Source organism: Parasteatoda tepidariorum, chromosome 8, assembly GCF_043381705.1.
Source record: "Parasteatoda tepidariorum isolate YZ-2023 chromosome 8, CAS_Ptep_4.0, whole genome shotgun sequence".
Lineage (NCBI taxonomy): Eukaryota > Metazoa > Arthropoda > Arachnida > Araneae > Theridiidae > Parasteatoda > Parasteatoda tepidariorum.
In genome coordinates this window covers 35,210,874-35,224,518 of record NC_092211.1, presented here as the reverse complement: position 1 = coordinate 35,224,518, position 13,645 = coordinate 35,210,874, and the positions used below count along the sequence as shown (strand labels likewise).

The following is a 13,645-nucleotide window of genomic DNA, read 5'->3' as shown; positions in this document are numbered from 1 at the left end:
TATATATATATATACATGAGGTTTCAAATTCAGTTAAAGTAAAAATTGTTTGAGACATTTTTTCCATCAAAGTTAAAATGTATACATAAGAAAATTTTTAATCTTCATAAAAAGTAATTTTTTTTAACTACGCTTTGACTACGTTTCTTCTTAGATTCAAGAGTGCTACCCCAAAATCACAGACAACAGGTGTTTCCAAATGGCACATTGATTATCAGAGAAGTAAACAAGAAAGCGGATGAAGGAAAATATACTTGTATCGCTGAAAATAAAGACGGTGATCGCTCTCAAAAAGACGTGTTTGTTCAAGTCATGGGTATGTAAACATTTTTTATAATCAGTTTATTCTGAAAGAATAATATTTTACCATTTTATAAATTTTTAAATATTTTTTTCTGTAAAGAAAAATTTGGAATCGTTTCATTGTTTAATTTAATTGCTAAGCTTTAAAATAAAAGTATACAACGTTTGAATCTAAATTATTTTTTTAAGAAATAACTTTAACGTTCGCTATTTACAAGGAATTTTTATGGGATTTACTTCTTTTGTACCAATGTATAGATTCGACGACAAAAATGAAGTGTTTATCAAATATTTTCAGATCTTTATATTATTGCTTTGAATTTATTTTTTCTGAGACACTTTCATTGCGTAAATCTTCGATATCCCATAAGTTATCATTATCAATATAAGATAACTATTTGAAAAATTTATTATTCAATGTTTGTTTTTGATTGAAAAGATTATATTATTTACTACCGTTATAAAAAGCGAGGGTAATTTCATTTATTCAGTATCTTTGTTTTGCTTTATAATGCAAAACTATATTTTTAATTGATAAAACGATGAAATATGTCTCATCTAACTAACGCAATAAGATGTAAGTTGCAGTAATATAATATTTACGTACATTATGAAGCAAAAGACTTGTTTTTTCAAATGAGAAAAAAAGATTCTTTTGCTTTATAATTAAATTGAAAGAAAGATATATTTATTTCCGAGCCCTCAAACACGACACTCCATCTATTATTATCAAGAAACAAAAGAAGTTTTTTGTTATTTTTAACTCTTTAGAACATTTGTTTTAATAAAAGTGAGTATCTGCAAAATTTATCGATTGCATTTTGATTTATGGATTTAAAATTGAACTTATACCTGCAAAATTTTAAATTAAAGTACAACTTAATCCCAATTTATGTACTTTGAAGACCAGCTAACAAATTTTGATCGACATTTTTTAAACTGGTTAAATGTATTTGAATGTACTTTCAGTCAACGAGTAATATTATAAACTTCTTCAAAGTTAATGATAACTACATTATTGTTTTGAAAATAAGTTTCTTAATACTGTTAAATGTTTTTTTGCAATATTGTGTAAAATATATTATTATTATAAATTGTGAAATTTGAGGAATTTACAACGAAGTTTTATTTTTAATTAATACTCTCTAGATATGGGTAAAAGAAACCTTTTTCTATTACAGTTCCTAGACAAATTATTCGACGCACTATAAGATTTTATGTAAAATCTTAATTATCAGGCGATACTATACAACATTATTGTTTCTACGCTGCTAAAACCGGTTTATACTTGTTTATGTATGTGTATCAATTAGTTGGCATTGTTGTGTAATACGTTAAAAATAAATACAAATAGGAAATATATAAAAAATCTCTTGAATAAAAACCCATAGCGTGTATGTTTAAACATAAAAGTACTGCATATTAATTCGTGCAAAACATGCAATTATTAAAACACTACAGTGCGTCTAATAACTTGGTCTAATTATTATAATATACTAATAAGATATATGATATAACAAATATTCCATATTTCTATAATATAACGTATAATTTATTTAATTGTTGAATTTATATTATATATCGTAACAAGCCGGTTTCAATTGCGTAGAAACAATAAAGCTGCTTAGTATCACCTCATGATTAAGATTTTAAGTAGAATCTTTTAGTTCGTCTAATAATTTGGCCAGTGACTCTAATTTATCGAATACGACACATTTAAGACCATTTGTTTAATTCAAAAGTATATTTTTTCAAAGTATATTTTATCACTAGCTTGTAAAATCACGACATTTAGTTTAAAGTTTGTGTGGCATTTACCAGTGTAAACTTTCTAGTTATCAGTATTTAGTGTACGCATGAATGTAACTGAAAATATTACCATTGGGTAGCTTTAATCTGGGTTTTATATTGCTGACTTTTTTTCATGAAAATATTTTTCTATGAAGTGAAAACTTTCCATAACCACATCTAAGTAGATATAATATTTCATTTTGAAAATGACAAATACGCGAAAAATGTTGCGAACTCAGTTTTGTCACATTTACCAAAGAATGGACACTTATTTGCAAACAGAAACATTCCATGCCTACACAAAATATCTCTTAGAATAATTGGTTCAGCTTTAAATCATGATATAGATACGTTGAACTATAATACAAAGCAATCTTACATGGAGATAAAAATTCTGGTAGAATTTCATGTCTAAGGTCTTTTCTGGTAAGTAATAATAATAATAATTCTGGTTTATTAAACTAAAACTTACGGTATTTTAACCATTCATTATGTAATTTGTCTGTTCTTTTTACAACGGTTTACCGGAAATTCTAATTTTCCGGGAATTCTTACAGTTCTCATTACCACACATTGAGTGAAAATACAGAGCTAAAACTTAAATTTAACCAAGTAAATGCTGTTTATGCCATGATTTATGGTATTATGAAAAAATTACAAAATTTTACCAGCTTATGTCACATATTGTAAAACTATATTTACTATTTATTTTACCTAATCCATTACCAAAGTAATTAATAATTAAATATACTATACATTAGCTTTTGAGTTGATAAATTTGTGAAATTATTTCATAGTATAAAAAATCCTAAAATTGGCTAAAATTGTCTTAAAAGCTCCTTGAAATAGAGAAATAGATTGTTTGGTATGAAAAATCTCTTGTAAAACTTTTTAAATGCTAGAAAACCGTCCTTAAATTGTTTGATGCTATTTTAGTTGAAAGATTTAGTTAAGCTGATTTCACGGTATGAAATACGTTTTGCTTGCTTTAATTGTTTTTTGAAAAGATAGATACTAACAAATACTAAAAATCATATAAAGCCCTATTATAAAAATTATTATTGCAATAAAGCCCCCAAAAAACAGCATATCCTTTAAATATTGTAAATTCTTGGAGATAGTTGTTTTATGTTTTATTTATTCTTCGTTAAGACATTAGAAACTCTGTGTGGAAACAAACCTAAAGCTTTTTTTCTTGTATTTATGTCAATTTCTTTTTCTTTGAAATAACGATGCTTTGTAAAAAAGGCAAATACATTTAACTTTAAGGTAAATTTTCGTACAAAAAATATTACAATTTGATTATTTCCTTCTCATTCAAAGCAACTAGTTCACCTTTCAAGCCTAAAGAGGTATTATGTCTATATGTTTGTTTAATTTTTATTGAAAATAAGCAATACAGTAGTTCAATTCGCTAAAAATAATTAAAAATTATTCTCTTCACGCACACACAAACGGAATTATCATAAAAATAACAATTAGGTATCAAAGAGATAAATAAGCTTCCATTCAAGTTGTCCTTTTAGTTATTTCCAGAGTTTAGGGAAAATTGTCCAATTTGTGTGCAGCTCCCCTTAAATAAACATTGCCTCTTTTCCAATTTCGAACACAAACTTTGAGTTGGGATTGGTTCAAACCTTGCAAAGGTTTAAGAAAGCTGACATTTTCTTTCTTTTCTTTTTTTGGTAAATGGTTTTCCCTTAAGGGATCCCTAATGTCAAACGTAAACAGCACTGAAAATCGAACATTAACAAGTGAAATTAAGGTGGGAGATGTTTTTTCTTCTTTTCATCCATTCTTTATAGTTTTTTCTTCGATTTTCGCTCGAGTTATTTTGGTGAAATAAAGTACTTAACTCGTAGAGAAAGATTTACTCAAGATTTTGTTGAGGGAAAAGTTAGAGAACTCTTCAATTTGATTTGCAAGTTCTCGGTCAGGAAAGGACGGTTTATTCTGAAATGCGATTGTGTTATTTAATACTGAAAAGAAATAATCGTGAAAATAAAAGACCAAGTAACGGAAAGACAGTTAATAAGATTTCTGACTTCGCAGTAAGTCTCTTTCTTAAAAACAAAAAAAAACATGAACAATTATTATCTTAACAGTTCGTGGCAAGTTAGCCTCGTATCCGTGGTTTAACTTTTGCTTTTCATGTAAATTAGCAGATAAAGATGATTTTTCATCACATATTTTTCTGCCATCTAAATTAATGTTTTTATATAAATGTTTACCTCATGTAAAGTGATCAATTACTATTTAGGCTAGTAGTTTTTTTAAAAAATGGGTGTCTATTTAATTTCCAAGAATAGTTTCATTAAAAACTATGTTATGTCGTGATAAAAAAAAGGCTGAAAAATTTCCGAGTCTCCAACGTACTTTTTTATCTATTTTAAAGAGAATATGGTCAAGAATTGTATGTACAAGCAAATGAGGTATTGTTACTATTTTTTTTCTTTATTTTTTACGCTGAATCAAATAAGATCAATCATGAAACAATCGGAGCAAAGTCTAGAAGTTATAGGGAGTTTAATGTTCGAAATAGCACAATTTTTTACTTAGACATAAATTTTTTTTTGGCACTGAATCAAATGTAACTATAAACGAGTCAATTTAATAAATAAATAAGAGTTGCAAGAGTTTTTATATATAAATAAATACATTTCTTAAGACAAGTACTGTGGTACACACTTTACATTGGTTTCTATGGATGTCTGAATATGTAAGATATTGTTTCGGAAGAAATCATTTACGTTAAATCAAACGAGATTAATTCCAATACCATCAAACGAAGAATCCAGAAGTTATAAGCATTTTATATAAAAAAAAATATTATATTGTACTAGCACTTTTTTGCATTGCTACGCGGGCGAATAAGGTATTGATTCTAATATCTCTTGTTTAATTGAATCAGAGTAAACAAGAGACATGAAGGCTAATATTTCATAAGTTGAAATGATTTTTTATTGTATGAAATATACTATGTTTGAATTGCATTTTATGAAGAAAGTCCTTATAGCTTAATTATATCTAAAATTAATTATACTATCAACTCGAGTTTATATCGAGTTAACTATTAACTCGAGTTAACTATCAACTCAAGTTTATTCCATTAAATTCCGCGAATTTCATTTTTTTTAAATGCAGCCTAAGTACCAGATAACCTTTGTATAGCAAATTAAAAAATTTATATAGATTTGTTAATAATATTTTTTTCAACATAAAACGCTTGCAACTCTGGAACTATTCATTTTATTGGCTCAAGTATTGTTTCTTTCGATTCCACGTATAACAATATGTAGGAAAAAAAGTCTCTCCAGCTTTTAGATATTTATTAGATGAGTTTATATGCAAAAATACAGATTTGCAGTTTTTGTACATAAAACCCTTATAACTTCTAAACTATTCATTCGATCATTTTATGACTAGCTTTATTCATTGCAGCATGGAAAAATACATTAAATACATGTTTATTGGTAATTGTATACTAATGCCTCAAATCAACTCCATGACCTCAAAAAAGAAAAAAAAAGACGTACAAAAGTTAGTAAAGGAGTTTTCATGCAAGGAGATGGTCAAAAAAGTAGGATATAATAAGCAAATTTGAAACTATTTTAATTATAAAAAAATTGTTTTACAGTTTTATTATTCTCCCTGTTTTCTCTTTAAACATATAGGGCTCAAAAATGAACGATTTCAAAACTTATCAATTTAAGGAAAGGGAATGAGATAGTAAAGCAAAATTTGCTACATTCTTCTTAGAATACGAGTACTAGCTTATAATTTTTCAACGAAAGAAAGTTTTTTTTTATGCTTGTCAGATCAATCCAACTGAAATACTAGCTAGTGTGTTTATTGTTTTGTTGCCTGTTGCCGCTTCTGCTGAAAATTGTATTTTTATCGCATTATTTAATAGAAGTATCTTTACAAAGCGCCATCTTTTGATGAAGTTTGCAGCAATTATTGAAAATTGAGGAGGAGAAACTGATCTTTAAACAGCAAAACAAGCTGTAAATTTTCATAGTTTTGACTTTTTTCTTCTTGTTCATTTTTTTAAATCGTCAGTTGTTTTTGAAAAAATTTATAAAAAGCTAAGGTGCATTATATTTCGCTTGTTAAAATTTATAAATTTTGAATTTTGATTGATTTCAGTAATTAATTAACCATAAGGTAAAAGTACAGATAGATATTATTTAAAAAACTTCACGTCTCTTATAATCAGTTTTAATTAAAACACAATATTTGTTTTTATTTTTTTGAAATTCAAATTAATTTTAATATATATTGGGTAGAAGCTTTTGTTTTCGAAACTTAGACATGCTGAAATAAGAAATTCAGATTTATTTTCATAGATTATGTGTGTTTCATTTTCGTAAAATGCAAATTAAATTCTCTAAAGCTAAGAAAAGCTTTCAGATAATATTTATAGTTAATGAAAAACATATTACTAAATAAATTGAAGAAGAAAATGTTTCTGGTAAAATAAACTTCAGATAAGTTTCGATTTATGTTTTTTAAATTTGAAAGCAGGCAAATAAAGTAATTTTAGTCTATTATTAAGTAAATATAAAATATTTTTCAATATCGTTATATTTAAAAGGTATCGATGGAAAAAATATTTTCTGAAACTATGGAAAACCTGTTGTAGAATTATAATCAAAACTGCTTCAATTACCATAATACCAGCAGTACATATATGACAGTCAGTAGTACAATAATTAAGCGCCATCTAGGAATGGCGATTTTTTACTATTTTTGTAAAGGAATTTCCCATTAATACATTCTCCATTAATTTTTCTTTTTGGAACATAAGTTACTATTTTTACTGCAATTAATGCATATAACCAACACTAATTAACCATCCTTGCCGCCAATTGTTGTATGACGATTTCTAACAATTCTTTTAATATTCTAAGCAAATAAATATCTTTACTCCATCACTTTTGCTTTCTAGTACATAGCCTATTTCTTTTATTTCAATATACATGCATTACCTACATTAATTAAGCATCATTTGCATCAATAATAATATGGCGATTTTTTACGCTTCTTCTAAGCGAATTAGTACCACTTTCCTATTAATTTTGTCTTTAAATACATAAATATTTTTTTCTCTTCAATTACCGTTAATTTTAAATAGCTAATTTTTCCGAAACTTGCTTTAAGAGAATTAAGATAGAAAATAATTTTTAAAAAAAACGAGTGGTATCAGAGAACTTTAAAAGTATAAATTATGCGACGTAGACCACGCGTGCTATCATGCAATGTTGTTCATTGAATTTATCAGGCATATAAAATAATTAAGTATATAAATGCGTGCAATAAACTATTTTTTTGAACAAATAGAGCTATACATTAACAATTATCACTGATGTTATTCCTAAAATAAGTGAAAAAATGAATCGTCTATAGTTAAATTTAAAAAAGTGATTAACCAGGTTTATTGCTAACTAAAACAAAATCAGAAAATTTCTCTTCGTTTTTCACTCATCTCACTCGAATTGTTCATCATAGAATATTCTAATATACACAGTGACCTACCTAGTGTTTCAAAGTATTTGTATACCAAATTTCATCGATTACGGTGGGATGGCTTATGAGTCTATAAAGGACACCCACACACCAACACAAAACACACAGACAGACATTCAATTTTATATATATAAATGTTGAAGATCATTATTTTGCGTTTTTTGCCGTTTTCACCCATTTAGAAGCAGTTTGTATAACATTTAAATTTGAGTAAATTTTCTTTAAATTTGCATTATTGTCATGAAAACTTAAACATTCAATGTAAGCTTTGATGGTATCCCTTTTAAGTGCGTTAAATTCCCAATTACAATATTCTTACATTTAAGAAACTTAAATTTTTATAACCAATTAAACAAATAATTCCTTCCATATTAAGTTTAGAAGTTCGATTTCATTTTTTCGTTTCAGAAAATCATCAAATAAGGCTTTAACACGAGTGAATTCCCTTTTACTAACGTAGAATCTTTTCCAAAACTCCAACACTCGAGGTGAAACTTATAATTTACTGATAACCTTGTCAAGGTTGGACGGGCAGCCAGTTTATTGTATGAGCCCTGATCATTGACACAAGTCCTCAGAAACATGTAATTTACACTTGGAATGCTCTAGCGGAAAAGGAATCATTTTCGGGCCAATATTGGGAAAACCTAGATTACCTTACACATAAGACTTCTCCAGACGATGGGCCAATATTAAATTGCCGCGGGGCGTTGGAGAACTCTTTAATTGGACGAGGCGGCGGAACAATTTTAATACGATCTCTAGGTTTGCTTGGCGAATGGGGATGAGCTGTGCACATGTTTTCCGCTTGGGTGTTGTTTGGCGGGATGGAACGAATTTATGACAGAATCTGTATCGAGTTTTATGGCTAGCTGACGTGTCATTAAGGGAGAAAGGGGAGCCATTCAGACACCGGTTATGAAACCCATTTACTTTGCATCTTCAAGTTCAAATGTCTTCCTTTTAAATTACTTAAGTTCTACAGAGAGAAATTTTGGAGAGACATAAGTCGAAATTGGTTTAAGGTTTTATTAAAATATACAATTAAAATATCGGGATTTTAAATAATATCTTTATTCTACATAAAGTGGATGGAAACATATTAGTACATAGAAAGATGGTTTATGTTAATAATTTGATTTTTTTCCCAATATATATATTGGGAAAAATTCATTTTTTTTAAATGCAGCCTAANTGGTTTTACATTCAGTTCAGTTCTCTTCATGAAATTCCTTAAAATATGCAAGTTCTGTTAATTTATTCCATCAGTGTAGAAACAAGAGCTTTAGTTAATGTATATATATATACAGAGAGAGAGAGAGACAGATAGATAGATATAGAATATAAATCTAAATGTTATTTTTTAGAAAACCTAATTCTTTGCAATTGCAACCGTTAGTTTTCTATTAGCAAATTCCTCAGCATTTTTGATTCAGTCTGATAATTGAAAGGGATTGACTAAATTGAAGGGATGGTAATTGAAGGGATTGACTAAAAATTAAAGGAACTAATCCTTCATAATTTTAGAGAACAATATAAAGAATGAAATTAATATATTTTACATTGGGGCTGTAACGTAACAGTGTGCGACAACTGAGCTAAAAGCATCAATTCCTCGAGAAGTAATGCTAAAATGATGTTGCTTGAGAGACCCACACGAGAAGTGATGTTCCTTTTTGTGTTGTTGAGAAAGAGAGTTTTTTTTTCTGAGAAGAGATATTTCCGTTTGGGTAATATTTTGTGATTTTTCGAGTGAATATTTAAATAAATTGTTTGGTACAACTCACGTCTTATTTCTTGTTGTTGTGACGCAACAGAATTTTACTGGTGGCAGCGGCGGGATATAGTAAGAGTAGTTGATTTAAGGTAGTCAGTGATTGTATATGTAGTTTTTTATCAGCTGTAAATTATGGCTTTTCTTAATAAAACGAAAAAAGTGGATTTGATAGAATTGGCCGACGAATTAAGTGAATCTGTTCCATTTCAAGCAAATGTTTGCGAAATTAAAAAAATAATTCAAACTAGTAAACATTATGAGGTTGAGGATGTAAAGATGTGTTTGACTCGTATAACGGAGGAGAGAATTAGGCGAGAAGAACTTGAAAGACAAGAACGGCGAGAAGAACTTGAAAGACAAGAACGGCAAGAAGAACTTGAAAGACAAGAACGGCGAGAAGAACTTGAACGGCAACATCAATTGGAAATGCGTAGACTCGAATTAGAAGCAAATTCTCAAATTCTGCACCAAAACAGACCGGTATCAGGTGAAACAAAGCATAAAATACAATACTCCAAAATTTAATGAAGATAAAGATGAAATGTCGTTGTATCTGATAAATTTTGAACGTCGAGCAGAAATTGCACAAATTCCTAAAGATGAATGGGTGCCTTACCTATTGAGCGTAGTACCACCTAACATTTCAAATATGTTGGCGAGAGAGTCTTCTAATGATGCCAATAACTACGACTTTGTAAAAGAATTGATTCTTAAACAATATAAGCTTAATGCAGAGAGACTCAAACAAAATTTTTATCGACATTTTAAATCACCTGAAAAATCTTGGCGAAATTTTGCACTAGAATTAAATTGCTATTTTAGCGAATGGGTTTCTGAAGTAAAAATTACCACTTTCGATGATCTTAAGAGTTTGATGGTTACCGAGCAAATGAAACGTCATGTACCAAATGACATGAGAGATCATTTTCTTGAAGATTGGATGGAATTGAATTCGTATTCCAAATTAGCCGGAAAATTGGACGACTATGAAAGTTTAAAAAACAGTTTCAAGGAAAAGTCTGTGTCTTATAATCGAAGTAACCAAGATGATTCTTGGCGATCTCTGAACCAAAGTGATAGCAGAACTAAAGAAAAGTTGACTTGGCAGAAAAATAATGTTAGAGAAAATGTTCGCGAAAAAGAATTTGAAAGAAGAAGACAGCTTAGATGCTATGAATGTGGTTCTTATGATCATCTACGCCCTCAATGTCCCAAGGCGAAAACAAATTCAGAAACTGTGGCTTCGCTTCGCGTTTCGGAACCAAGGTTTCCTGATATAATGACGCCATATACGAGCATTGGCGTGGTAAATGGCGTTGGCATTTCAATACTACGAGACACTGGCGCAACTTAGATAAAAACTCCAATACAGGAAGAATCATTTTGTTTTCCATTAGCCGTAGTTGAATTAAACTTTAAGTTAGGAAAAGTGGTTACTAAGGCAGCTGTATTAGGTGATTCTCTTGATCAAGGGTATTATTTATTGGGTAACAAAACGGCTGCTCTATTGGAAAGTGCTGTAATGATAAGTGCTGTAATGACTCGAAAACAAGAAAAAATGAATGAAAGGAGGGAAGTAGAAAATAAAGATAATGTACAGCTCGGTATAGTCTATTCCAATGAACACATCGTTACTTCTGATCAAACGGCGAAAAGCGATGACTTACTCACTGAAAAGATATTACCTTGTAATAAAGAATTTATTGGTATCGAACTGTTAAATATTTCGCCACAAAATTTCAAAGAATCCCAAAGAGAAAGTGAAGAGTTTAAAATTATTTTTGAAAAGATTAGTGACTCCAATTTTCCTGTTTATTTTCCTGTTTATTTTCCTTTACTGTTTTATTTTCCTATATAACAGTTCGATACCAATAACAGTTTTATGTCAACCTATATAGATCAGTTTTGACAAAATTTTATGTATGTTTTTTTTGCCATTTCCTACTTTTGCAAAGAAAACTCTGTGGAAGGGAGGAGTTAGACTGTAACGTAACAGTGTGTGACAACTGAGCTAAAAGCATCAATTCCTAGAGAAGTAATGCTAAAATGATGTTGCTTGAGAGACACACACGAGAAGTGATGTTCTTTTTTGTGTTGTTGAGAAAGAGAGTTTTTTTTTCTGAGAAGAGATATTTTCGTTTGGGTAATATTTTGTGATTTTTCGTGTGGTTTAAATAAATTGCTTGGTACAACTCACGTCTTATTTCTGGTTGTTGTGACACAAAAGGGCCCATCCTGGATGTCAGGCAACATAACAGCGAATGTAGCATTTCAATTTTAATTTAGTTGATAATCAAGGGTGAACCATTTAATCCTTTTTTAAATGTAGCAAAAGTATAAAAATGCCGTGCTTGTTTGCTTAAAAATTGAATAAATGAATGCAATTATTTTTTTAAAAAATTGCATTTTTAAATTTTAAGTATAAGTTTTGCTTTTGCCTAATTTTGTTTTTAATTCTTTCTTTGCATAGGCTCTCGAATGCGATATTTTTTTTTGTTTTGATAACTTAATAATCAAGCCAACTTTTACTTTTAAAGTGTTAAAGAAAGTTTATAAAAATCAGCGTAAATAAACATTGTTTCAGTGTTGATCTTAAAATCAAAATTAAATCTTGATAAGAGGAATTTATCCCTGGTTTGAGAACACTTTCTACTCTTGATTTGTAAAATGATGATTACTCCTCGATTTTAGAAGATTTTTCTTGCCTTGTATTGTAAAGGCAAATTCAAAGGTTTAATTATGCGAGCCTCGTATAACAGCTAGACTAGCATAGTTAAATTTAACATTGTTTCAAGCTTACATGGTTTATTTACTAATCTTATAAAGGCATTATTAGAAAGGCTGTAGCTGACATTAAAATCAACCGTACACTGCTATCTGAGAAAGATTAAAAACTTCCCAGAAAATTTGAGATTTATGTACATATGTGAGTATCCATATTGAAGTCATACGTAGTGTGAGAGTTTTTATAATATCTGAAAGTATTTGTAGTGAAAAAAGCTTTTTAACACAAAAGAAGGTTATATCGAATGCTGTTACTGGCAAATAAAAAATGATGATCTTTGGAATAATGTATAGGGGAAATTTAAGTAGAAGAGCTTTTAGAGTTAAGATGATGAGCGTTGGTCACTCGAAGATTTTAGATCCTTTTATGATTTCTAGAATCCTTCTAGAAATCATCAGGTTCGAGGTTTTATCCTCAGTCAGGGCAAGGTTGACTCTGCCCTCAGTGATCGATAAAATGATTACCAAACATACTTGGGGACTAAACACTGAGGGTTCCGTGTTCGAATCTGGTCCTGCTCTCCAGAGTCCCAGGTGCAGTAGGTCTTAGTTCTCCATGGAGGGTCGCACTCTGAGTTTTTAGACTTCATAAAAACTAATTCAAAATAGGATTTTCTATTTCGAAATAAAATCAAATGTAAAACTGGTGTAATAAAAAAATATTTTTAAAAATTTAAAACAAATCGATTTTTATATGTCAGCAAGTATTTTGATTTAATACACAATATGAAATTCCCTTATTAATTTTTCGCTTTTCCAAATCCAACACTTAACATCCATTGTGTATGTACATTTATTTCGTCCTTGATTTTTGTGAGAATAAGTTTAAAATGCACGGTGTAGTTAACTGTAGTTTTAAGTGCAATTAAATTTAAAATCAAACATATTAATCCAGGGAATCCAGGGAACATATTAATCAAACATATTAATCAAACATATCTATTATCAGTGGTACAAATTTTTCGATTCATGTTTGTTCCAAAACCATTTAAATGGTTGCTACTTTTTAATGTAGTGAATTGGTTCTGAATATTTTTATCTACAAAATATCATATATTTATTCATTCTTGAATGTAAATGTTCTTATAAGCTATCAAATGTGTAATGATTACAGGCATATTGTAATTTCTATTGAACAAAAATTCACTTAATTAATTCTCCCAAATTTCAAAAAGAAAATGATGTTATAGTACATGGTGGCATAATCTGATATTTATTCTCTGAGAATGTTTTAAAATGAAACTTAAAGGTATTCATTTAATGCATGTCAATTCAAGAGTATTAAAATATGCATTTTCTTTTGGATAATAACTCGTTAAATCTTATAATTTGCTTACTTACTTTTTTATGTTTTTTTAATTACATTTTTCGTCACGTTTTTGTATGGATAATGTCAGAGTAATCTCTGACGTTAAATATTAAGGGAATATTTCAAAGAACTAAAAACCAGTAGGGAGTAAT

The 13,645-nt window shown here is 29.0% G+C and overlaps 1 protein-coding gene across 1 annotated transcript in view; it reads left to right on the top strand.

Moving 5' to 3' along the window:
- Nucleotides 1-13,645, top strand: part of LOC107455980 (cell adhesion molecule Dscam1-like) — a 428,665-nt gene that overhangs the window by 188,238 nt on the left and 226,782 nt on the right. The window contains exon 9 of the mRNA XM_071184630.1: nt 155-316. Within this exon, the coding sequence (XP_071040731.1) occupies nt 155-316 (162 nt within the window). The remainder of the gene's footprint in view (nt 1-154; nt 317-13,645) is intronic.